Source organism: Heterocephalus glaber, unplaced genomic scaffold, assembly GCF_053883595.1.
Source record: "Heterocephalus glaber isolate CG9 unplaced genomic scaffold, H.glaber_assembly_v1.0 deba00001606, whole genome shotgun sequence".
NCBI classification, from domain to species: domain Eukaryota; kingdom Metazoa; phylum Chordata; class Mammalia; order Rodentia; family Bathyergidae; genus Heterocephalus; species Heterocephalus glaber.
In genome coordinates, this window is record NW_028258377.1 from 10,556,938 (window position 1) to 10,580,070 (window position 23,133).

At 40.1% G+C, this 23,133-nt stretch overlaps 1 protein-coding gene and 1 long non-coding RNA gene across 7 annotated transcripts in view; one reads left to right on the forward strand and one right to left on the reverse strand.

Annotated features, from left to right (window-relative positions):
• LOC147822921 (uncharacterized) overlaps nucleotides 1–23,133 on the reverse strand; it is a 408,296-nt gene that overhangs the window by 361,872 nt on the left and 23,291 nt on the right. The gene's annotated exons all lie outside the window — the stretch shown is intronic.
• Trpc7 (transient receptor potential cation channel subfamily C member 7) overlaps nucleotides 1–23,133 on the forward strand; it is a 188,457-nt gene that overhangs the window by 128,958 nt on the left and 36,366 nt on the right. For all 3 annotated transcript variants that reach the window (XM_013077533.3, XM_087194729.1, XM_087194728.1), the window contains 2 exons: nucleotides 16,288–16,521; nucleotides 20,154–20,418. In XM_013077533.3, the coding sequence (XP_012932987.2) occupies nucleotides 16,288–16,521; nucleotides 20,154–20,418 (499 nt within the window). The remainder of the gene's footprint in view (nucleotides 1–16,287; nucleotides 16,522–20,153; nucleotides 20,419–23,133) is intronic.

A 23,133-nucleotide genomic window follows, 5' to 3' on the forward strand; every position in this document is an offset into this window, starting at 1 on the left:
GGTACATAAAGACTAAAATGGAGGGCAGAGAAGCTCAGCCGGTCCCAGCACCTAGAAGGAAGCTCCTTGCCTCCATCCCAGGCTCCTAGGGCAGAGAAGCTCAGCTGGTCCCAGCACCTGGAAGGAAGCTCCTCGCCTCCATCCCAGGCTCCTAGGGCAGAGAAGCTCAGCCGGTCCCAGCACTCGGAAGGAAGCTCCCCTGCTGCCATCCCAGGCTCCTAGGGCAGAGAAGGTGAGCCAGTCCCAAACCCTGGAAGGAAGCTCCCCCACTGCCATCCCAAGCTCCTAGGGCAGAGAAGGTGAGCTGTGTGGGCACCAGAAGCACCCCCACCCATGGAAATGAGAAGACACATAAACAAGTCTCAAAAACAGACTTCTGGATCACCTATAGCAACCCCAAAGGGAAATGAGATGGAACAATCTGTTACTCAACCACCTGGACTCTCTGAACTGGCAACAAAAGAGGATCTGGGAAAAATGTAATCAGAAATAATTACTCAGGTAACAGCAAAGATTTTGCTTATGGTGAAAGACATGATTAATAAATCTAGAGAGGACACAGATAAAAAAATAGAGGATCTGAGGAACATGATGGAATCCCAACATAGGAAACAAATGGAATCCAGAAAACAGATAACAAACAGATTTCCAAGAGATTAAAAACTCCATCGAAAGTCTGCACAGCAGAATGAACCAATATGAGGATAGAATTTCAGATATAGAAGATAAGATTGCAATTAGTGAGGAGAAAAAGAAAAATTGCTTTAAAATTGTAAGGGAACATGAGAAATCAATCCAGCAGCTGCTAGATGATGCAAAAAAGAATAACATAAGACTGATTGGAGTCAATGAAGAAAGAGGAGAGAGTGCAGATGACATCAAAAAACTGTTCACAGAAGTGATGGCAGAAAACTTCCCAAGCAGGGGCAAAGAGCTTGACATACAGATAAGTGAGGCATATAGGACTCCATCTAGCCTTAATCAAAAAAAATCTACACATAGGCATATAATAGTTAGGATTCCAGAAATCCAACAGAAGAACAAAATTCTCCAAGCAGTCAGAGAAAAGAAACAAATCACATACAAAGGAAAGCCCACCAGAATCACAGCAGACTTCTCAATGCAAACCCTCAAAGCAAGAAGAGCTTGGAGTGGTGTATTTCAAGCCCTAAAGGAAAACAGCCTCCAACCCAGATTGATGTACCCTGCAAAACTATCTTTCAAAATGGATGGAGAAATAAGATACTTTCATGATAAAGAGCACCTCAGGAACTTCATGAATACCAAACCGGCACTCCAAAAAATTTTAGACAATACCCTGGGAAAAGACAATGAGGATCACAACCCCAGGAAACCCAGCAGAATGAATCCATTGGGTGTGACAAATTAAACGCAAAGGGGGAGAATCCAACAAAAAGAAAAAGTCATGACAAGGCTTTTAAAACTTTTAACTTCATCTCCCTAATGAGTGTATAATTCAATCTTGTTATTGTACTGATTAGTATTTTTCTGATTCTAGAATTGCACACCATTCCTTGTGCTATACTGGCTATTTATCATCTTCTTACATCTACATTTTAATTGGGTTGTCTATTAACGAGCTCTAAGAATTCTTTATATATTCTGGTCATAGGTTATATGCATTGTAAATATGATCTGTTTAAGGACTACTTTTCATTTTAATGTCATTTAAAGTTCTAAATTTTGATGGAATCCCATTTATCAATTTTTTCTTTTTATACATCATGTTTTTTGTATCCTAGGTAGTTCTTGCCTACCCTGAATTCACAAATATTTTCCCTTATAATTTCTTCTTAAAGTTTTATACTTTTAGGCTTTCTTATTTAGGTTCATAGATCCCTTCAAGTTATTTTCATGTATAGAAAAAAAGGGTTGAGGTTAATTTTTTATATATGGATACCAGGTGTTCTAGTGCTGTTTGCTGAAAACACTATCTCTTCCTCAGCTCTTGAATTGAGTTTATATTCTGTAAAATGCTAATGTTAAATAATCTTTCAAAACTCAGTGGACCATATATGTATGGTTCTATTTCTTGATTCTCTGTTTTATTCCAATGATCTATATGTCTTTCTTTACACCAACACTGCCTTGATTACTCTAGCTTTAAAAGAAGTCTTAAAATTAGGTACTAAACGTCTTACAACACTTTTTGTTTTTGTTTTTAACTTTTCTAGGTCCTTTGTACTCCTACTTATTTAAATTTCAATATCCAATTCTTCATTTATAGCAAGTATACACAGACCTGAATTTTTATATATGCCTTGTGTTTTCTAATCCTGCTAAATTCAAGTACAAGTTCTAGGGGCTCCTAGAGATTTCTTAGTATTTTCTCTCTAGATGATCATTTCATCTACATATAAAGATTTTCCTTCTGCCTCGCCAATCCTATCCTAGTTGTGTCATTTTATTGCCAGACTATTTTGGTGGGGACTAGGTTTCAAAGTTTAATGGACAGATAAAGAGTAAGCATATCTGCCCTTGTTCCCCACCTTAGGGAGAAAGCATTGTATCTTCTCCATTTATATAAGGCATTCTCGCTGGAAGTATGGAGTACATGTCTTTAATCTGTTGAGAAGTTTCTGTTCTACTTCTAGTCTCCTGATAGCTTTTACCATGAACAGCTGTAGAATTTCATCCAATACTCTTTCTCCAACTAGTGACAGGATCATATGGCTTTTTCCTTTCCTCTGTTTAAATGATGACTTATGGGGGTGGATCTTCCAATGCTGAACCAGCACTGCCATCCCTATAACAAAACCACTTTCTACATACTGCCAGATCTGACTTTCAATAGTTTGTTCTGTTAAACAAATTTCTATCTATGTTCATACTTTTTTCTTCTATTATCTTTATCCAGTTTTAGGATTAACACAACGTTGAGTTCCTAAAATGAGGGGAGAAGTGTTCCTTCTTTTTTCTGCTTTAATTGTTTGATATAATTTACCAGTTAAAATGTTTATGAGCCTGCTGTTGTCATATAGGTAGGTTTTCAAGCTAGGAATATACTTTCTTTAATAGGTGCTATTCAAATTTTATATTTCCTCCAGAGTTAGTTTCATTAATTTGTCTTTCAAGGTACTTCTTAGAAGTTGTCAAATTTATTTCAAAAAAGATTTTTGTAATATGCTTTCTATATCCTTTTAAATTCTGTAAAATCTGTGGTAATGTCTCCTAGATCTTAAAATTGTAATTTAAAAAATGTATAACTGATATTGTGTAACAGGAAGAAATGAGCAGGGGAATTGGGAGGGGTAGGTGAAGGGAAAAAAGGGAAAGGAAAAAATATGAAAAGAGGAAAAAAATGGAAACAAGGTCTTTGCAAATAGGGAAGGGTGGAGGGGGTGAAGGGAGGTCAAGGGAAGGGGAAAAAAATAAGAACCAAGATACTCATGTAATGGTACAAGATCCCAATGATGAATGTAACTATTTTATACCAAAAATGTACAATAAACTTAATTGGAAAAAAAAAAGACTAAAATAGATTATGGATATTAGGAAGTAGGAAGAAAATGTTCAAATGGAAAGAGGAACAAGGAAAGGGGATAGAGAAGGGAAGAAAGGGAAAATGAAAAGAGAGTAGAAGGCAAAAAAAATGGAAACAAAGTTTCTGTAAATAAGGTGGGGAGTAAGGGTTGAAGGGAGAGAAGGAGAATGGGGGAAAAAGAAGAATCAAGATATATTACGTAGAGCTATACAACAAAGAAATGGGCAAGATAAATGACAGATGCTTCACAGAGGAAGAAATACAAATGATAAACAAATATATGAAAAAATGTTCAACATCTCTGGCCAGTAGAGAAATGAAAATTAAAATAATGCTAAGATTCCATCTTACTCCAGAAAGAATGGCTACCATTAAGAAATCAAGCAATAACAAATGCTGTCCTGGGTGTGATGAAAAAGGAACCCTTATGCACTGTTAGTGTGAATGCAAACTAGTACAACTATTATGGAAATCAGTATGGAGGTTTCTCAAAGAACTGAAATTTGAAATTCTATATGGTCCAGCCATCCCCCTGTTATATATCTTTCCCAAAGAGCTTAATTCACCATACTACAGCAATACATGTATACCAATGTTTGTAGCAGCACAATTTGTAATAATTAAATCCTCTAAGCAGCCTGTGTACCTATCAGCAGATTATCAGATAAAGACAATATGGTATCTAGACATAATGGAATATTACTCAACTATAAAGAATAACACATTTGTAGGAAAATGGATGCAGCTGGAAAATATAATGTTGAGTAAAATAAACCAGACACACAAGCTTAAATACTGTATGGTATCTCTCATTTGAGTGAGACAAAGTACCAACAAAGAAAATGATAAAGGACAGATAGAGACAGGGGGACATCTCTCTTGCAACAGGGAAGTGGACCAAGGGGAAAAGCACAAAGGGTGAGGAGAAGGGGAAAAGAAAATAACCAGACTAAAGATATGCCATGTACACAAACCTAATAATCCAATTAATGTGAACATTATATGCCATGTCATGAGCTAAGATCAATAATATCAACAAGAATAAAAAATAGGATAGGGGAATTGAAGGAGGAGGGAAAGGGAAGGAGATTTAAAAAGAAATTAAGTGTGGTAAGTACATGAAACCACTCCCCAAGATGAGAGTAAACTGAATGAATTGCAAACATATACTAATAAAATCAAAAAATTTAAGGTGTTACAGCACCTACCCCATCATCCCACCTATGGCCCTGAGAGAAGGTTCTGGTGAGTGCAATGTTCTTCCCTTTCAACAGTGTAGCTGTCATATGCTAATGGTTCCTCCTGAACCATGACTTCTTCCTGAGGCCTCATATTTCTCTTCCTGTGTATCACTGCATTCTCCCCATAAGACGGATGTGTCTCCATCTACTAGGCCCCCAACTTATATACTTGGTCCCAACCTCTGCCCATAGAGGCAGAGCTAAATATCAGAAGTGTTGTTATAGAAGGAAAACTTAACTTGCCTTGACCTCTTTCCAGATAGAATTCAGAGGAAAAAAGATTCTAGTTTCTTACTTATAAAAATTATTTTCAAACTTTTTGTTACAAATAATTTTAATAAAATGCAAACATCAAAAGAAGAGCATAATGAACCCCATGGACCTGCCTCTCATTTCAATAGATAGCAATTCATGGACAATATTTTTTTCATCTGTTCTTCTCCCACTTACCTTCCCCTTACCCCTTTATTATTTTGAAGCAAAACCTAGAAATCATAGTTTCCCCTGTAAAAATGTGTGTGTATCACTAAAAGACAAAGTCTCATTTTCCCCTTTTCAATTTTTTCTCTGTGCTTCATATCTACTGATATTTTTATAGTGTCTGTGATTTTTAATCCCAACCACTAAATACTTATTTCAGATACATTTTTTAATTTGGAATTTTTTGGCTTCTCTTTTCCATCTCCTATTTAATTCTCTTTTACATCTATTTACTTCATCATGCTTACATTTTCCTTTAAATTTAACATATTGTATACATTTATGGTGTTTTAAAACTTGATTTCTAATTCCATAATCTCTGTCCTTTCTAGGCAATTTCTCCCTCACATTCAGCAGTTTTTGACCACATAATGGACATTTTATATATTCTATTGTTGTATATCTGGATTTTGTTGTCTTAATCCATTTCTGTTGCCATATCAGAAAACCTAGTAATTCATAAAGAAAAGAGGTTTATTTTGGCTCACAGTTCTGGTGGCTGTGAAGTCTAAATTAGGGCAGCCACATCTGCTGAGGTACTTGTGCTATGTCAATTCACAAACAGGAAGTGGAAGAGCAAGCAGGTACATGTGACAGAGAAACACCAGGAGTTGTTATAGGAAAAATAATTCCCAACCTGTTAAATGTCAAATGTGTAAAATTTGTGATTTTAAAACATCAAGGAATGAAGTCATGAACCAAAGGAGGAAGTCAGGAGAATTTCATTCAAAATTAGGGGAAGAACAGCTCCTGTATTTCCAAGAAGGGTCCTGAGGGGGTACCCACCAAGGCTCTTTGTCAAGGGTACTTTATACAGCAAAATCACAATGTAGGTACGACGTGGGTCCAACTACCATCAACCTATAGGATTATAGGTATAGTTGCTTAGCTTCAGAATGTTGATCCAATAAGGAAATTAGTCATGTAGTAGGGTATATGGAAAAAACTAAGGCATTCTTAGAAAGGGATGTGTTCAGATGCTCCTAGCTGGACCCACTGGACCAGGTGGTTCTAATTACGGCATAATCCTGAGTTGGTGTTTATCTCTAAGAAGACTTGTAGCTCTGGCTATTGCATCTTCATCTTGAAGCCCAGCTCTCTTCAGATTTACCTCCAGTCATAATCTTTGTGTGTCTCATCTTTTTTTTTTTTTTTCTTTTTTTTTTTTCTGGTACCAGGGATCAAACTCAGGACCTCACACTTGCAAGGCAGGCACGGCACTACTGAGATAAATCACCACCCTTGTGTGTCTCAATTTCTGTGATGACTTCCTCAAGGGCCAAATACCTCTCTGATTGCATATTAATTTCTATCTAACTTAGCTCTCTATAATAGACCGGCCTCAATTTATAACCACCTGCTCTCACAGTACCTAATCCAGTCACAAAAGCAAGAATTCACTCTGCTGGGGAAATCATTAATCCATTCAGAAGGGCTTCATCTTCAACCCAAACACCTCCCACCAGGCCCACAAACACTGGCACACTGGGGACCAAGCTCCAACATGAATTTTGGTGGGAACAAAACATATTCAAACCACAGCAGCTATCTTTCTTTAAAGAGTGCTTGGCTTTATTCTGACAAGCTGCCAAGTAATTTGCAGATCACTCTGATTCCTTTGCAATCTTCATTAGAGCAGACCTAGAGAAGCTAACAATATAACAACTGTTTATATTTGTACTGTGGTGTCAAGGATCCATGGAGGGAAAACGTGGTGGATGAAGAAAGGAAAGACAAAGAGATACAAAAGAACAAAGAGATACAAAGCTGGCGGCCAGGTGGGGCTTTCCTCCTGATGGGAGAGAAAGACTCCTAGGCAACTGCAGCATGTTTATTTATAGGGGTAGTGATAAGGGCAGTGCAGGGGGAGGTAAAAGGCGCTGGTCTGGAACTGGAACTGAGAGAGTAGCTAAGGTCTGCAGGTCATCATGCTTTGCTGGTTTTATGGGGAATGGATGGGGAGGAAGACACGTCCTCTTCTTGGCCAGGCCTTGCTGTGCCACACCCTCTTGTCACCTGTTCTCCCACATGCCCCTGCCTCATCCACCAGAAGAGGCGAGTTAGGGCCGGCCATAGTGATCTACAGCACAGAGCTCCCAGCATTGTGGATACTCATTTTTGTGGTCTCTAATGAATGCCCTGAGTAGTCAACAAAGACTCTCAGACCTGATTGGGCAGAGCTCAAATATCTCCTCACTGTGGGGAGCTCTGGAATTGTTCGGCTTAGGGCTCCAGGGCTGTTGTTTGTGTAATTCCATTTTATGTATTCATGACTTAATATTCAGCATTCAAATGGACCCTGATTTAAATCTCTGGAATCTTTGTTTTGGGGATTTTTGTTTGTTGGTTTGCTTGTGTTTACAAAGTAGTCTTTTCTCTGGAGCTCTGCCATGTAATATCTAATCACTTCTGCCTTCCTGAATTCCAATCTCTTGCCTCTTTAACTCAGTGAAACTGCCAGCTATGCTTTTAGGGTCCCTCCCTTTGGTAACAGATTGGAATATGCCTCCAGGAAGACAGCAAACATCAGCATATGACTTTCCTTATGTATTCTCATTTACTTAGGGATCTAATCCTGTGCACTGCCTGTTTTCAATGACTGAAAATAGTTTTTTTGTTTGTTTGTTTGTTACTCCATCATGGCTGGTAACAGAAATGAGGACACTTTTTCTAAAAAATAACCAAAACACCAATATCAAACCTAAAAGCAAATTAATAATTTCTTAGTATCTTCATATATCTAGTCAGTAATCAAATTTTTTTCAATTGAGAGAGGTAAGTTGAACAAATATCTGTATGACTTGCTTTTCTCTCTTGCTTCGGGCCTCTGTTCAAATTTCACCCTATCAGAGTAGTTGAGGAGGTAAGAACATGCACTCTCATGCCTCTAAACTGATAAGGTAAAAAGCATTCTCGGCAGAAGGAACAGTATGTATTGGAGCCTAGACCAGAACAAGCTGAATATGTTCAAGAAATAGCAAAGAAACCAATATGCCTACAGTAAATAAATACAGAAGAGAGATGTAGAGATGAGGGCAGAGTGGTAGACTTTGCAGAGTTCTGAGCACAGAAATGACACCGTATGGCTTCAGGTTTTAAAAAGTCACTAACTGCTGTGTTAAGAAAGAATGATTATGGGACAAGAACAGAACCAAGAGACCAGTTAGGAAACCACTGCAATAATCCAAACAGTAAATGGTTGGTGTGAGAAGATAACAAATGATGACTATATTTTGAAGGTAAAATCAATAATAATTATTACTGAATAATAAATGGGATATGAGAGAAAGAGAGCAGTCAAGAACAATGCCAAGTTCTAACAATGGTAGTACAGAAAGCCATTTACTAACCCAAGAAAGACCAAGAAAAAACAGTTTGGAGAAGGAGATCAAGATGGAAAGAGAAATAGGTGGAAATCTGGACTTCCGTTTGTTATATTTATTTAAGAGGAAATGTCAAGTAACACATATCTGAAGTTCAGAGGAGAAGTTGGGGGTTGAAATAAATTTAGACACTGTCACTGTATTTAAGAGAATTATGAGATCACTTTGACTTTGAATGTGGACAGATGAACTAAGGATCAAGCCATAGGCACAACAATGTTAAAAGTATGAAATTATAAGTAGAGAGGTATCCAGCAAAGGAGATGAGATAAAAGAAGGACCAAGGGACCTAGAAGCAAATCAAAGTAACTACATCAAGAACCAGAGAAGAATCACCTACGTTGAATGCTGCTGATGGATCAAATAATGTGAGGCCCAAGACCTGACCATCAGCTTTGGAAACAAAGTTCTTGAGTAGGTAACAGGAGATAGGATCTGGTTTCCAAGCAGAAGGCTTGTCCTTACCAGGACCATGGACACATCATTCATTGTAACAGGAGGGAAGGTGGAACTGAAGGCATAATGCAGATGCTATGGTAGACGCAGTGGTGGGAATATGACTTGCTTCCTCTCTTCCTTTAAGCCTCTGTTCAAACGTTATCTTATCAGAGTAGCTGAGGAGGTAATAACATGCACTCTCATTCCCCTACTCTGATAAGGTAAAAAGCATTCTCGGCAGAAGGAAGAGTATTATTAGAGTCTAGAATCCAGGAAAGGCTAAATACGTTCAAGAAATAGCAAAACAACTAATGTGCCTACAGTATATAAATGCAGTTCTTCTCTGATACTTTCTATCAATTTTTTCTCTATTAGCAAAACAACTAATGTGCCTACGGTACATAGATACAGTTCTTCTCTGATACTTTCTATCAATTTTTTCTCAATAAATATGTTATAGTTAGTGAACATGATTTTTCAGGTACTGTGCCAGGTACTAGAGAAGCAGCTATAAATAAGACCAGTATTGTCATGTTACAAATACTTTCTGGAGCCCTTTAATTATTACAAAAATAATAATAACCTTAAAGAGAAAGATCTGAGGATTATGTTCATCTAGAAGGTTGTTTGTGCTGCTGCATCCTGAGATCTAGCATTTAATCCACTCTGTTCAGATTTGGAGGAGCATGTAGTGCCATGAGACCCCTGTTGATGGCATCTTGGAATTCTGCTCCTAGGCACTGCCAGGAAAGCCTTGAATCAACTAGAAACATAACTGAACCCATGACACATTACACTCATAACTGTAACACTTTGGACATTGCCCCCTCTTTACAAGAAGCAGCTCTGGAGCTGAAGAGAATCTTAGAACCCTAACAAGTCCAACTCACTGCTTTCAAGAACAGAGGTTTTGGCCTCAGTAGCATGAAAACTAGCACAAAGAATCAACAACTGGAATCTCATCTTATTAAAAAGCTTCTGTACTGAAAGAGAAACCAACAGAGCTAAGAGACAACTTACAATGTGGGAAAAAAATTTTATCAGCTGTTCCTCAAAGGACTACTATCTAGAATATATAAAGAACTGAAAAAAATCAGACCCCCTCAAATACAAAAACCCAATTCAAAAATGGGCATCTGAAATGAACAGACATTTCTCAGACAAAGAAGTAAAAGCAGCAAATAAGCATATGAAAAAATGTTCAACATCACCAGTCATTCGAGAGATGCAGATGAAAACAACACTGAGATTTCACCTCACCCCAGAAAGAATGGCTGCTATCAAGAAATCAACCAATAACAAATGCTGGCAGGGGTGTGGGGAGAAAGGAACCCTTCTCCATTGTTGGTGGGAGTGCAGACTGGTGCAAGCACTGTGGAAATCAGTATGGAGATACCTCAAAGAACCAGGACTAGAGGTCCCATTTGACTCAGCTATTCCCCTGCTGGGGATCTACCCAAAATAATTAAAAGAATCATAGCACAGTGATATATGTGCACCCATGTTTATAGCAGCACAGTTTGCAATAGCTAAAATTTGGAAACAGCCCAAATGGCCATCAACTGGTGACTGGATAAGGATGTGAGTTTTTTATAAAATGGAGTACTACTCAGCCATAAAGAATGAGAAACTAGAGACATTTATAGCTAAATGATGCATACTGAGGCCATGCTCTTAAGTGAAACAAATAGGACACACATGTGTAAATACCAAATAATTTCTCTGGTGTGAGAAACTGAAGGTGTAAATAAGGATCAAAATGAATAATTGATGATGTGAGATAGGAAGAAAAAGTCTAAATGGGTAGGGGAAGTGGGAGGGGTAGGGGAAAGGAAAGAAGGGAAAGGAAAAGATATGAGAAAAGAACAGAGGTTTTGGTCATAGAGAGATGAATGGCCTTGTCCAGGTCTCCTTGCTTCTGTCCTTCTCACTCCTATGCTTCAGTCTATTCTCAGCAAAGGAGTTAGAGTGATCATTAAAATTTAATCACTTCTTGTCATTCTGCCTCAGAACTCTGCAGTAGTTTCCCATGTCCCTCAGAATGATAGACAGTGCTCTATGATGTCCTCAGCTCTCCATTTCATCCCTATGATTCCATTCTCACCACTTTCCACCTCACTTGCTGTTTGAGCCCCACTGGTCTTGCCTACTCCTGTTTCTGCCTTGCTCAGGGGACTCACTCCCTTATATTCTCTGGTCTTCACTTAAGTTTCCTTCTTCAGATGAGGGCTTTTGCAACCAACCTATTTAAAATTTAAGTTCCCCCAGCCCCACTGTCTCTTGTTCTCCCTTGTCTGTTTTTCTTATAATAGTTAACACCACTGACATGACTATATGTCTACTGTTTCCTGCCTGTCTCAATTAATATTAATCTCTCTGAAGTCACATACATATGTAGGTGACTTTTCATCTTCTGTTTAACTGTAGTTCTCTCTCCATGTGACCACCTAGTTTTCCTAATGACTTTCTCCACTGACCACATGCTGGGACAATGCTCTAACTTACTTTCCCAACCCCCTTGCAGATTCTTCTTCTTCTTCTATACAGTTTTGTAAAACAGTTAAACCTAGTAAGAAATGTATCCTTCCTTTACTCAAAATACTTTACTTGGTTTTCAACAGAACTTTGAGAAAATTCTAAGTTGTCAACCCAGGTTAAACCATGGGCAGAGGTTGAAAAGAAAAGGAGATTAAGAAGACATAGCCAGAAAAGCAGAAGAAAATCCAGGACACAACTTCAAGGAAGCCAAGTTAGAAGTCTGACTGAGGAAGGAAGGATACATTTGCTCGTATGCACATATATTCTGGAAAGCTGTCAGATACATGGCTTTGGAGTATAACAAGTCAACCAGAGAATGTCCCTTCTTCCAGCCCGAAAAATCTCCAACATCAGTTGCCTATCTTTGTTGATTGCATGACAAACACTTTCTGGTGTAGCTGAAGAGTTTGTAAGATTTTCACTTGGAGAGTGTGTCTTTAGAGACATTCATCCAAGGGATATAATAACATTAGTAGTTAGCAGAAAGCAATCAGAGGTTTGGAGGTCAGGAAGCCTCTCCTAAAGCTTATGACTCCTCCACTAGGAACAGAATCATTTCATGGAAGGCTCTCTGCACCAGTCTCATAGAAAACCCACAAATGTTTTCTTACAACAGATGCCAAAATATTGAAAACTCAGTTGACAGAATTGCATGCAAATGTGCAGTACAGTAGCAAAATACATTTAAATGCTAGAAAGATACAAGTACTTTTGACTAGGTGTCAGGAAATCCTAGTAATTTTTTTGGTGGCCTTTCCTCTCTGGATATCAGTTTTTACATCTGTAAAATATCAGAGTCCTACTGCTCCCTCATCTCAACACATAATTATAAACTCTGGTTTGGCCAGGAGTAAAACTGTAAAATCATCTGGGTTAGGTTCCTATCAAACTCATTCTTTTAATGGTGTCTTCACTTACATAGGATTTCTAAACAGACTATCCCAAACAACTTGCCTATGTTTCTTCCAGCAAGCCCAACCATTTGCAGTACTGCTTATTCCAGGTACTTAGGGAAGCACTCCAGTCTTCTCTGCATGGCCTAAAGAAAAGTCTTTCACTAGCCTCACCTACAGTCACTTCCTGATCCTTGACCCTTACTGAGCACTCTATAGTTTCTTAGAAAGGGCTGCTCTCTCAGGGCCACCACCTGGAACACTGCCAGTCCCTCCCCCTTCACCTAGATAACTGCTAGTTCCTCACACCAAGGGTCACCTCCTCCATAAACTCACCCCTTCATTGAGTTAACAGTATGCCAGGCTCTGCTGGATCCCATGACTATAACATTGACCCTCTAATCCTCGTGACAGTCCCCTGGACATGTTTTATTATAGCATCTGTCACCATATAGCAACTCTGTGGTTGTTTATGGGCACATCTGTCTCCAGCTTTCGAGGAAAGGGCTGTCATTATTTTGTTTGTTGTATCCCCAGAATGGTGCCTAGCAGAGGAACAACTCGACAATATCTAATCAGTACAAGAATAAGCCTGTGCCTAGCAGAGTGTATAGCGGAGATAGCACAGTGGATAGCAAGGAGCCTGGACTGTTTGTGTGGCTTTGCCACCTTTGTACATGAAGATTTTTCAACTGGAAAGTTGGGGTGATTATAGTAGCTGTCTATCAGACTATTATGAAGATTCACTGTCTGTAAAGCGCTTAGCACAAGGCCTGGCACCTAGAAGTACTCAAAATTGTTAACTGCTGTAATTAGAAAAGAAGAGAAGGAAGAGAGCTTTCTTAGGTAATTTTGGAAACTATTAATATCATCTCCCTGCCTAGAAAATAAGTGAACTCTGAAAGTATAAAGTCCAGATTTCTGCAAAACACTTGCCATTGAGATATTGTTTGGATGTTAGGGATTGTGGGTAGAGAGCTTCTAGGCATATTTTCCCTCCAGTGAATTCACAGAACACCCTAGATAGACCAAAGGTGGAATGTTGCCCTGAGGGAACAGAAAGGCAGATAATGGGTCTGGAACTGAGCAGAGGAACCCCTAGGGGCAATGATCATTTAAGGAATGTGGCTATTCACAGGATTCTGAAGAAAGAACCTTTCTGAATACCTACAAGAGGCCAGGATGGGAGTGAAGGAAGGCCTTTTCAGCTGTCAGGCTTCATCCCCATAGCAGCACATCATTACTCAGAAGCTGTCTACAACACCCTACTTATTTCCCCTTTGGCTTCCTGGTGCATCCCAGCCTGTTCCACTGCCAGGCACCATTTTTAATTATTGGTGACCTTGTTGTCTGAGCTCTAGGCATCCCTGAGTACAGAGAATTTTGCCTAAAAAAGAGGTGCAAGTGCCCAGCATCCTTATCCTTTGAGCCCTGGAGCTCTAAACACTTCTCTGATTGACATGTTGGAAGTAAAACACCAGGGACTTGGCTCCCATATAAACTCCTAAACTGCTCTTCTCTTGGAAGCAAGGGGCCTAATTTCACTCACTGAACTACTTAATTTCACACATTTCTTTTTTCATTAACCATTCCTGCTGCTCAAACCCCTGGGTCCCTGTTACTTTTACTCATGGCCTTGGAATAATTTAAATTAGTCTGGCTAAATTAATATTTAAATCTAGGAAGACTGATGCAGGCATTTGACCATGGAGGAAGTGATTTGCAATGTTCAATAAGATGCTACTCTACCCATCAGAGAAGTCAGTCTTCTGTAAATAATTTGCACAGCAGATTCATAGGGCTTTTTTCATTCGTTTTATAAACATAAAATCTGTAAATATAAAATCTGTAAACATTAAACAGCAGATCAGAGACATATACAAAGTCATACTGCCAATAAGTAATCAAGCTAGAACTTGAACCTAGGGTTTCTTGCATTAAAGTCAATCATCGTAAGTGAAAGCCTGTAATTCTCCTAATGCTCAGCTAAAAGCAGTTCCACTAAGACATTAGAAATTTTAATTTGAGGGTAGAGAAAATTAACAAACATATTTTCACAAACATATTTTTTCTAGCCTGTAATGGTTTTTCTAATAACACTTTTAAAATGTCTGTTTTAACAGGCACATATGAAAGTATATCTTAGTGTTTAGAAAATAATGACTTCACTGAATTAGCAAACAAATTTTGGTAGGGTATGCTTGAGAAGTGGCTTTGTTAAGGGAAAAAAAGGAGGAAGGGAGGTTTATTTTTCCTATTGTAGGTACTCTAATTTGAACTTCAGAAAACAAAGCCATGACTCCTTAAAACAGCTGTTCTCAAATTATCTTTCATCTTAGAAAAACATTTCAATTTCTTTTGATGGGCCATTTTGGCCAGAAAAGGGAAAATTCTGATTAAACAGTTCCTGGGAAGAGCCCCAGAAGAGAGGAGGCAGTCAGCTCCTGTGCTCTGAGCTGGCCTGTGACAAGGTCAGCCATGCTCTGGCCAGGGCAGACCCCCATCATTGTCTGCTCCCAACATTATCTTTGACCCCAGGTGTTTTCAGCAGCTGGATCCTCAAAGGCCACTGTATTATAATGTGGGTATCTGTCAGCGTGCTTGGGTTTCAGGTCTACTGAAAAGAAGAAAGGTACACAGCAAATAGTTGGAGCATGGAACTGTTGAGGGAACTATTGAGGGTTTGACCTGCCCTGCTGGAGTACAGGATGTATACAAACAGTAGATGATCACAGGAAGGTTTAAGACTCTAGATTGGAGTCTGAAATTTACCTTGGGGTAATGGGAAATACACTGCAGTTGTCAGAAGACATGACCTGTACTTTACGACATAAGAAAAACTGAAAGGTCCAGATAGATGTGAGAGTCTACCAAAAGAGGATCTGCAGAACAATGGTGATCTCTGCTGAGAGCCAAAGAAGTCAGGGCTGCAAGAGGTGGACTGGGCCAGGGGATGGGGGGATTGGGGGGAGACACAGACCAGAAGGGACCATAAGGGTAGGAGACATAAGTAGGTCAGCTTGGAATGTGGTACTCTGGACACTGGCAAAACATTCACTAACAGCAGTCTCTCTGAAAGGTAGGAATTCAGGTTTGCAGCTCTTAAATTGGAGGATATTCATCTGAGACATTAACAAAGTGGATTCATTACTAGACAGTGCAGTTCTAGGAGGACATGCATGAAAGCAAGCCCAGGCCACTCGAGAGAGCTGGCTCCCAAGAAGGGTGGCGAACTAGTAACATTTTGTTTGCATACTTTTTGTTTACTATGTAACAATGAGGGCATGTCTTTAAGAGTCAATAAATTATAAAAAGAAAAAATATAACCCCAAGCTAAAGCTCACTGAAACTGTCACAGAAACACATAGGAAAGCATTCTAACCTGTAAGTTAGGAAAACTGGGTTCTAGGTCATATGTGGGACTTCAGAAATTCCTGGACTTCAATTTCCCCATATTTAGTTTATGACTGAATTGATTCCTTAAGATCTCCAATTCTTAAAGTGTATAAGGGCCACCAATGATATTTCTCCTATATTGTCTCCAAGAATGATAGATAAGATGGATAAGAACTCTCTCCTGACTTCTGGAGATGATCTGTCTGTATGATGAGACAAGTGAATTGTCTTCTCAGAGGATATCCTGATTCTGTGTCTGTCTTTTTAGACACGTTTTGGTCTACCTTTGTATATCATGTTCTCAGCATGCAAGAACTGACATTTTCATTTGTACTCTGCTCCCATCTGTATCTTCTTGTGGTCACAAATGCCAACGAAAGTTAAAAATGGGATTGGCCTTCTTTCACACACAGGAATGATCTGGTCTGAATGCAAAGAAATCTGGGAGGAGGGGCCACGGGAGTATGTGCTGCACCTGTGGAACCTACTGGATTTTGGAATGCTCTCCATCTTTGTGGCCTCCTTCACTGCGAGGTTCATGGCCTTCCTGAAGGCCAGCGAGGCCCAGATGTACGTGGATCAGCACGTGCAGGACAACACGCTGCACAACGTCTCGCTTCCGCCGGAAGTGGCTTACTTCACCTACGGTGAGTCGGACGGGCCATCTGCCCCAGCCGCTTGTGGAGCCTTGCCTTGGACCCTTTGCGTAGCTGGCTGGTGTCATAGTCTGTGATTTGTGACATGGCCAACTTTAGTCATCTCAACATGGAATTAATTAGCGACAGAAATGAATCTCTTTTTTTAGTATTAAGAAGTATTTTCTACTGTTTCGGGAAAGGTTCTTGGAACATTTCCATAGTTTTTTTGTTTTGTTTTGTAAGGAATTTTTTTTCTTGATGTGGATCCAGGGTAAAGGGGATGTATATGTCAAATGTTCCTTTCATATGGATCCCTCTGTTTTGTACAAAGTTCAACTTTTCCAGTTTACAAATTCTTTTCTTTTGGCAAGATAAATTCTTAAGATAACAATTTTTTTAAGCCACAAGGCCCATAATTTGAGGTAGTAAATTGACATTTTAGGAATAGTATAGCATCCATTTATTAAGGGCTTACTACGTGCCAGGAACTGTGTAGACATTTTACACACATAAACTTCATCTTAGCAATAGCCCTGCAAAATTGATTCATTTTGCTTGTTCCCATTTTATAGCTGAAGAAACAGGTTTTCTTGGTAGGGCTTATGATATTACCAGAAATACAGGATTGCCTTATATAGCAGAGAATCCTACTCTGAGATTAATTGAAAATCATGCCATATGACCCCAGGCTTTGGAATTGGGGACACCAAAGTTCAAATTCTAGTTCTGTAGTATACTGTGAGACCTTGTTTACTTAACTTTTCTCACTCTCTATTTTCATATATGTAAAACAGAGATAATACCTATGTCAAAAAGTTTGTTTTGAAAGTGAAATAAAATAGTGCATGTGAAGAATTTTACACTATGTCCTGAAAATATTAAATGCTCACTAAATGATAACAGAAATTATCAGTACTACCTCTTGGGTCATTTTCTTGCTCAAACACCATACTTTCTGTAGTAAAAGAGATGGATGAGTCAGGCTTGGTAGTATACACCTGTAATCCAAAAGCACTCTGGGAGGCTGAGGCAGGACAATTACAAGTTCAAGCCCAGCCTGGGCAATTTAGAGACTTAGAGAGACCCTGACTCAAAAATTAAAATGGGGGGGGGGGATTTAGCTCAGCGGTTCTGCCACCTGCCTCACAAGCACAAAGTCTTGAGTTTGATCCCTGGTACAAAAAAAAAAAATTAAAATGGGGCGGGGAGGGAGCTGGGCATGCAGCTCAATGCAAAGGCTGGCAAGGTGGGGAGAGGCTAGCAAAAGATATATAAGAGGATGGAAAAAACAGCAGTCATTTGTTGTTTCCAGTAAAAAGTAGCTGGACACTTTGTAAGCATTCCTTAATGGCAGTTGCTACATATTGAAGGGTTTGGGTGTCAAATTTTCCTGTTAATGAAACTGGATGATTCTTGTATCCACAGAATCTTTGTGGTCAGGTACAGCAATAAACTGTAGAGAGCTGGCTGTGCAAAACGTGAGTTGCTGCTCACTTTCAATGTAGACTGCTATTAAGAAATGGAGAGTATTGTATTAGAAATCATCTTCTCCCCATTTAGCAAATTCAGACTTTCTTAAAGCAAAATGAGTTTTTATGTTTTCCTCCTTGTTGTTCCTCAAGATTCATCAGGGAAAGATGAGACTTTTCTTTATGTCATGATTTAGTCTGCAATATTGTCCATTTGTGACTTCTACTTCTTATGAATTGTATTAACTCTCACCCAACCCAAAGTATAGCACATTATTGTCCTTGCTTTTGTGGTTCAGACCCTGTGCCCTTGGAAATCTGATCTCTGCTAGTGCTCACTACTGCCCCAGAAACAAGGGCAGAGCGCCCTCTCGTGGCCAGATAGCCACTGGTTCCTTCGAACGTCTACAGCACTCTATCCAGACCCAGATTTTTCCATTTGTGATAAGACAATTTTTCTCAGCTCCAAGATGGAGTTCCATTTGTCTAAATCACCACAAAGCTGTTTGTCTTACACCCATCACTACTCCTACAAGCGCACCCAAACAAAATATTTTTCTCTAAAAGTCCTGACCTGATCGCTAGGATTTCAAAACAGCAAGATCTATTTTAATAGATTATAGGAGTGGCTTCTATTATTATAGATGAGGTTGAAGATAGTAAGTTACAGGTGACAGAAAAAAGAAATTCTTTTGGTATGTGTTTAATAGAAGAAACCACATCCTATTTTATGGGATTCAGATGTGTTATCAATAGAAAGTGACAGATATATTTGAAAATACATAATTTATTCTCCTTACTTGTCCTTCACAGACTTTTGAGTTATGATCTTGATGAGAAGATAGTCTATAAGGTTATTATATTTCCAAATGTAATTAAGAATGTGCTACATGAAATGTTGTAGCCTAGCTTCCCTTATTAAAGGTTTCTTATTGCTCTCTATTATTATAATTATTTAACAGAGTCTACCTTTGAAAATAAAAAATAAAATTCTTCCTCTTCCATTGCCCCTGGGTTCCAAGAATTGCTATGTGCACTTATTGGCTCTAAAAAGGACCCCATACCCCAAACCCAATCTTTAGAATGGCAATAATAATATCTACTCTACAGGGTTGTTGTGAAAATTACAGCTAATGTAAGTGTAAGGGCTAATTTAAGTTTCTCAGTGTTTCTCAATTTAAGTCTCACTCAGCATTTCTCAACAGGGACACTATTGGCTTTTTCAGCAGGGTGATTTTCATGGTGTGGGGCTGTCTGGAGCACTGTGAAACATTAAGCATCCCAATAATTCTCCTACCCAGTCAGTGTGACAACCAGACAGCCCCAACACTTTTCCTAGAAAAGAGGTGTTACCCTCACTGAGTCTCTCTGAGTGTCCTAAAATACAGCATGCAGCTTATTAGCAATAGGTGCTCTGCCTTATACCATTAAAACTGCAAAAGGAACACTTTGCAGGTTTGCTCTGCTGCCACAGGGTGGCTCCGGCTGCAGGGGTCACCCCTGACCATGTGCAGTCTTTTCAGCTAAGGACTGGTCCTAGGACTCTTACTCCCCTGGAACAGAGCTATCATGGCAAAGCTGCCACATTGATTACCACTTTGGGGGCCTTAGCTAAATCAGGGGGCAAATTTCCCAGCACGTTAGCTGGGGAACAAAACCCAAAAGTATTTTTTTCAAGCAAGACCCCTCAGATTCCTGGTTCCTATGTGAGCTTGGCTGATTCTAAACTCATGCTAATCCTTACCACCTCCCCTTTGCTGCTTCTCCAGCAAGTGGGATAGATCCTGTATGTGGAACTTAAGCACTGCTAAGGGGACACAATATCGAGCAGTGTGGCATGTGCCATGACAGGGATGTACACAGGCTACCATGGGTGCACACTAGGGAATGGGGATCCTGACCATCCTGTGGTAGTGACAGAATCCTTCCTTCAAAAGGTGACATAAGAGCAGAGACTTGAAGAATAACTCGAAATAAAGTGAGGAAGGGTGTTCCAGGCAGGTGGAACAGCACATTCAAAGAGGGTAACACCTTCTGTGTATGGGGATTAATCTAAGGGCAAGGCAGAAATGGCAAGTCGTAGTTGGAGACCACTAAAGATACCTAACTGGTTTCTCTTTCACAGAAGATCCTGTCCCTCCCCGGTGAGTAACCCAGCTTGTTTTCTTTTAGCCAGGGACAAGTGGTGGCCTTCAGACCCTCAGATCATATCAGAAGGGCTATATGCAATAGCAGTCGTGCTGAGCTTCTCTCGCATTGCATACATCCTGCCAGCCAATGAGAGTTTTGGGCCCCTGCAGATCTCCCTGGGGAGAACTGTGAAAGATATCTTCAAGTTCATGGTCATTTTCATCATGGTATTTGTGGCTTTCATGATTGGGATGTTCAACCTGTACTCTTACTACAGAGGTGCGAAGTACAACCCAGCGTTTACAACGTGAGTATCCCAGGGATTGCCCTTGAGGGTCTCTGGGCTTCCTGGGAATCCTTGGGAGTCTCTTGCAGGTGATTTCTTGCAAAACTTGAGTTTCTTTGGTATTGCTCAAGATTAAAGGCAACTTTATTCAAAGGTGGCTTAGATTTCAAGTTCAGAACAGAAGAGCTGGGCTAAATCCTCATATTACCACTTTCATGCTATGTGGCCATGAGCATATTCCTTACTTCTCTGGGCCTGCATTTCCTAGTCTTTAACATGGGGATGATAATAATACCTGCTCCATAGACATAATATGAGGATTCAAGGAGATGGTGTAACTCACATGGGAAACCTTCAATAAATGGAAAGGATGATCATTATTATTATTATCTTATTCTGTGTTATTTAGAAAATAGAACATTGGGCAAAACTTGCTTACCTGCACTTCATTAGAGCAGGAATTGTAGTCCAAGGGAAATAAGACTGAGGAGGGAAGGAAAGTGGAGAATGGGAGGAAGGTATGGGAAGTCAGGTACAAAGAAGACTAAGACAGGCTGCTGCCCTGACCACTGTCTGCCAGAATATAAAACCTGAGAATAGCAGTCTTCTTGAGGGAGACTACATGGAAACATCACATACAACTCAGAGGAGCTGATCAGGATGAGAAATAGAAAATTTATCAATCAAATTTTTCCCATCTGGTGTCTCTTGTGAATCAGATCCATAACTCACCCTGCACTTCCAGGGCAGTCCTAGGGCAACTGTGTCTACATAACATAGAGGTCAGTGGGCACAGGCCAGCAGCTGTCCATACCTGGCTGAGCATCGAGGCAGGCCAGTGCCTATGCATAGGCGTCTTGCAACATTGTGTACCTGTGTAGTCAGAGGCCAGTCAAGGGAAGCAGGAGACATGTGGGCTGGGTATAAGGCAAGGCACTAATATCATGGTCTAGAAATAGCTCCTATGGGGGATCTAACTGGCCAAGCAGACAGAGCAACACCTTCCCTGCATGGAAGTGGAGACAGAGCTCACCAAGCTCATGTCCATACAGATCTAAAATTCTTCCTACCCGTGGGAAATGTCAAGTGTTCTCCTGAAGGACCTCTCTTAGTACCAAGCAGGGTCTAGTGAAAGGGTCTGACAGGGCCAGTTGATGGTCCATTTACCAGCCAATGGACCTTAAGCCATGTCACTTGATTTATCTGAGGTTTTATATCCTCATCTGGAAAATGGAAATAAGATATCCCACCTTATTCATAAAGGCTACATGGGTAAATGCAGTTTATGTAAAGTGGGCATGTCTCACCTGTGGCCCATGGGTTGGACATCCTTGACTGGCCTGAGCTGCACTGAACGAAGTTGAATTGTCCTAGGTCTCTATAAAACATATAATATAGCTAATGTATATGAGTAATAAAACTTCCTTTAAAAATACTTTTATTATAATCTAGTTGTGTCCAACCCACATGCCACAGGTTGAACATTCCTGAAAATATCTAGCCACAGAGCATTTGCAAGCAGTGTCCTTCCTGGACTATCCTATTTCTAGAACATCCCCTTGTCTTCAGCAAGCTCCTTCCAGGATCTTGAAAGGAGAGTCAGGTCCCCACCACAAGCACAACAGAGGGACCCGTAGGGCTAAGCACTCCCTGATACTTGTCACCAGGAAGCCTTGAGTAGCCTGGCATTGTGGTTTTTGCGCCATTAGAAATGGCTCTGAGCCTTAGTCACACAACCTCCCTGAGCAGTTCCACGTGGCAGCAGGGCCTCAGCTTACCTTGCTTCTAGAGAAATCACTCGCCAAGGGAAGATATTTGTGTCTAAGAACCAAGTAAATTGACCTCCAAGATACTCAGGGCAACTGAGGTGGGAGGATCACAAGTTCAAGCCTTAGTACCTTAGCAAGACCCTGTCTCAAAATTAAACATAAAAAGTGAAGAGGGTAGAGGGCTGAGGATGTAGCTCAGTGTGAAAGCCCTGTGTTCAATCTCCAATACCATAAAAAAAGGAGAAGACAAAGAAGAAGAAATCAGATACATGCAGTGCTTGGGTTATAATAAGCCTTAAATAAATGGAAATGATGATAATAGAGATGGGAGCAAGGAGTGGGAGGGGGATAAATGCAGGCAGAGAAACCTGGATAATCACTCAGCACTGTAGGGCTACCTCTAGGCAGTGGCCTAGCTGACAAACTGTCCACCCGCTCAGGTCAAGAGCAGTGTGGAGTCAGCCTGGACTACTTTATATCACTGTAATACTCTGCAGTTCACTGTTGAAGAAATAGGATAAGCTTGAAGTACCCAAAAGCAAATTTGCTGCTGATGTGCTGGAAGAAGGCATCCACTCATCATGAGACACATTGTTACTGGAAACGAGAAGATTTCAGCCAATAAACAAAGGCTCTTACACTCTATCTTAGTCACTTGCCTCATTTCTGGGATAAAATAATTCACATCCACAACTTAAAGGAGGAGAGGTTTATTTTGGCTCATGTTTCAGAAGCTTCAGTCCATGTTGTCTGGTTCCAATTTTGAAATGCCATGGTAGGAGGTCCTGCCATGGAAGAGAGCTGCTCACATCATGGCTGTCCAGTGGCGGAGAACCAAGGGAGAAACCAGGGAGAAAGATACTCCCTACCAGGTCATGGCTCCATGACTCACCTCTTCTGACCAGGCCCCTCCTCCTAACATCTCATTTAGATATAGCACCCCCATGGTCCAAGAATCTTCCAAGAG